This window comes from Hyalella azteca, unplaced genomic scaffold (assembly GCF_000764305.2).
Source record: "Hyalella azteca isolate HAZT.00-mixed unplaced genomic scaffold, Hazt_2.0.2 contig5783, whole genome shotgun sequence".
NCBI lineage: Eukaryota > Metazoa > Arthropoda > Malacostraca > Amphipoda > Hyalellidae > Hyalella > Hyalella azteca.
The window spans coordinates 1-3,888 of NW_025935963.1; the positions used below are offsets into that span (position 1 = coordinate 1).

At 44.2% G+C, this 3,888-nt stretch overlaps 1 protein-coding gene across 1 annotated transcript in view; it reads left to right on the forward strand.

Annotated features, from left to right (window-relative positions):
• The first annotated feature begins 1,651 nt into the window (after positions 1–1,651).
• LOC125177927 overlaps positions 1,652–3,888 on the forward strand; it is a 23,769-nt gene continuing 21,532 nt past the window's right edge. The window contains exons 1-3 of the mRNA XM_047880638.1: positions 1,652–1,662; positions 1,822–1,901; positions 2,487–2,621. Of these exons, the coding sequence (XP_047736594.1) occupies positions 1,652–1,662; positions 1,822–1,901; positions 2,487–2,621 (226 nt within the window). The remainder of the gene's footprint in view (positions 1,663–1,821; positions 1,902–2,486; positions 2,622–3,888) is intronic.

Consider the following 3,888-nt stretch of genomic DNA (forward strand, 5'->3'; position numbering starts at 1 on the left):
TCCGCCTGCTGTGACGATGCAGCGCCTCGTCCTCGCGCTGTATCAGATAATAACGATGACATGTGCCCAGGATGAGCTCTATACATGCAAGTATATACCCTCAAAAGGTCAATGCAACGTGCGGGTTTTTCACTGTATAATGTTTATATTATTTATGAGAACTAACAGCATATTTTAAATTGCTAATCATTCGCTGAGTTTAATGTGCACTTGTCGGCATATTCGTCCCCTAGAGGCATATCCTCGTCCTCGCAACTTGCCGCGCTTCCGGGCACCTCCCACCGTGTCCTGCAACAGCACTTGGTGCACCGTGACGCCAAGGGCCTGGTCCCCCAGCGCGGACGAGGGCGTCTTGGACCCGGACACTTACGTAACAGGGTAGGGCTCAGATCTCATAGATATGACTACACTCCAAACAAGCATTTAAAATTCTACATTCTACATCGCTAGAACGGTTCGCAGGAAGCCTTGCATAGCCTGGTGCAGTTGTTTCTCATCTTCGAGTTCGCTCTACAAGCGTAATAGATCTCTTATGAAAAGAGCGTTAGTTACTTAGAGTCGTCACAACGAATGTTCAGCTATGAGGAACGAAAATTTTCATTTCAATGATTTTTTTCGCTGTTTAAACATAATGTTAAACATATTGAACATATTATTTACCTACTTAATATCACACCTACTACGTTAGGAGCCATAAATTAGCTACGAAGTAAATTTCCTGCCATGTTTCAAGTAAGAACCATCTTTGACCCCATGTACCTGCCATCAGGTATCTGCTGCAGGTGCAGGACTTGAGTAACTCGACCGCCGCGTGGCAGACGGTCGGTAACAAGTCTCACTTCGGTGGAGGTGAGTCCTGCGTGGCGATGTGCCTCGTGGCAGCTAATCGAGCGGCAACTATTATGTAAAAATTTCTTCATAAACTGGTGTTCCGCAAAAGATTCAGTGGGAAAAAATCTTCACAATTTCATAATAAATATTAGGATCGGCTTCATGATAAGCTTATGATCTTCGTGTGATTTTTTTTCGTGTGCAATAATTGGTTCTGCGAGGATAGTTGACGAGGACTGGAGAAAAGATTGAGCAGTCTGCTTAGATGATGAGACCTTCATAAAAATCTCTACAATATATACCTGTGCTTTATGACTCATGTCAGTGAAATTTTGAATCTGTGAAACTTTCTACGACTAAAAATTTTATGACATATAGTTGTCAATTATTAGAAGACAACTAATATAATTCATCTATACATAATTGATAGCTTTGTTCCGAGGCAAGGGAAAATTTGCATAGACCTGTTAACGCATCTCTCATTCATCATTGCAAATGTTCTTTTTTGCCTCGTCAGTTACCAAGTGTGCCTGTAAATGAAGACGAAAAGAAGCCTGGTATGACAACACAATTTTGCCCCCACGGTTAAAGCTTTTCTATGGTCGTTATAATCTCGCAGGGCTTGCCTTCAACGCTGTCCCCTGCGGGAGGTACGCTGTTCGGGTCCTTGTCGACACAACGAACGGCTCAGCGGACCCTGACTACAACCTCGGCATCCGGCAGACTGAGGTGCAGGCTCCCTGCCCCACTGTAGGTGAGTACGAGCGTGCCATCAGAGAATGTGAGGTGCAGGCTGATGTTCGCAGTTTAAACATAACGAATGCTGAAATTGCATCAACAATTTGTTTACAGAAACTTATTTTATCGATCTAGTGCATCTAGTGCCTAATATAACGCTTACTACGTTAGCAGCCATAAATTAGCTACGAAGTAAAGTTCCTGCCATGTTTCAAGTAACAACGATCTTTGACCCCATGTACCTGCCACCAGGTATCTGCTGCAGGTGCAGGACTTGAGTTACTCGACCACCGCGTGGCAGACGGTCGGTAGCAAGTCTCATTTCGGTGCAGGTGAGTCCTGCGTGGCGATGTGCCTCGTGGCGGCTAATTGAACAGCGATTATCATGTAAAATTTTCTTCATAAACTGGTGAACCGCAAAAGATTCAGTTTGAAAAAATCTTCAAAAATTCATAATAAATATTAAGATCGGCCTTGTGATAAGCAAATGATTTTCGTATATATGACTGGAGAAAAGTTTAAGCAGTCATGCTTAGATGATAAGACCTTCATAAAAATCTCTACAAGGTATACATGTGCTTTATGACTCAAGACACTAAATTTTAAATCTGTGTAACTTTCTACGACTAAGAATTTTGTGACATATAATTGTCAATTATTAGAAGAATACTAATATAATTCATCTATACATAATTCACAGTTATTTTCCAAGGCAAGGGAAAATTTGCATGGACCTGTTAACACATCTCTTATTCATCATTGCAAATGTTCTTTTTTGCCTCGTCAGTTACCAGGTGTGCCATTAAATGAAGACGAAAATAAGCTAGGTATGACAACACAATTATGCCCCCACGGTTAAAGCCTTTTATGATCGTTATAAAATAAACGCCGCCCCGCCGTCACTTATAATCTCGCAGGGCTTGCCTTCAACGCTGTCCCCTGCGGGAGGTACGCTGTGCGGGTCCTTGTCGACACAACGAACGGCTCCGCGGACCCTGTCTACAACCTCGACATCCGGCACACTGAGGTGCAGGCTGCCTGTCCCACTTTAGGTGAGTACGAGCGCACCTTCAGAGAATGTGAGGTGCAGGTTCCCTTTCCCACTGAAGATGTTGACGAACGCGCTATCAGAGAATGTGAGGTGCAGGCTGCCTGCATCACTGGAGGAGCATGTCTAACACTGGCAGTCCGTCTAGCATTAGGAGCACGTCCAGCACTAGGAACAAATCTAGCTCCAGGAGCACACCTAGCACTAGGAGCACGTCTATTACCAGCAGTACGTCTAGCGCGAGGAGCACGTCTATAGCACTAGGGGCACGTCTAGCACTAGCAGTACGTCTAGCTCTAGGAGCACGTCTAGCACAAGGAGCACGTCTATAGCGAGCTCGCCATCAGAGCATGCGAGGTGCAGGTTGCCTGCCTCACTGAAAGTGAGTATGAGTTAGTTATCGAAGAATGCGAGGTTCAAATTAAGTGCCTCACCAGAGGTGTGCACTATTTCGGCATTATAGTATGCGTAGAGCAGAGAGCCTGCCCCACTGAAAGTAAGTGCGAGGGTACCTACGGAGAATCAGAGATGCGGATTCATTTCCCCCTGAAGATGAGCACATGAGTCCATCAACTAATTAGAGGATCATATTGCATTGCTCTCTGGAGGTCAGTTCGCCTTGACGTTAAGGAAACTAGCGAGCAGATTCACAATAAATCAGTTCTACTGTGTCATTGACGAAATTTAAAGCTAATAGATAACATCCTCAGAAAAGATTGGTCTTTAAGAAAAGACTCAATTGTCATTCCATGTCAAGCGTACTAATTTCGAAAATCAGCTGCACTTAACATCACAAATTTTGATCAAATTTTACACATACACTGAAACAAATCACTGCGTTTAAACTACGCACTAAAGTGTCTATCCCGGCTTGTCTCAAAATGAGTTGGCACAGGCGCGTAAAACGCCACTCAGCCAGCCGAAGCGCTTATTTCAAGCTACTTTCGGAGCTGAATTCGAGCTACTATTAGTGCGTAATTCAAGCTACTATTAGCGCTAGTTCGAGCTACTAATAGCGCGTAGATATGAGCGCTCAATAGAAGAAGCCTCAGTGATATTACAGCCGGCGCTTCTCTGCAGTATGGTGAATTAGAATAGAATAGAATAGAATAGAAGTGTCGGCGTTGAAGACATAGGCCCATGGCCTGTTGCCGATTCTTGAACTTTTCGTGACTTGATTCACAAGGGATCCGGCCTTTGGAACCCGATCTTTCCATAACTGACGATTGATTGAGATAGCTGCTGGACTTATTGCCTGCTCCGTAATTTGC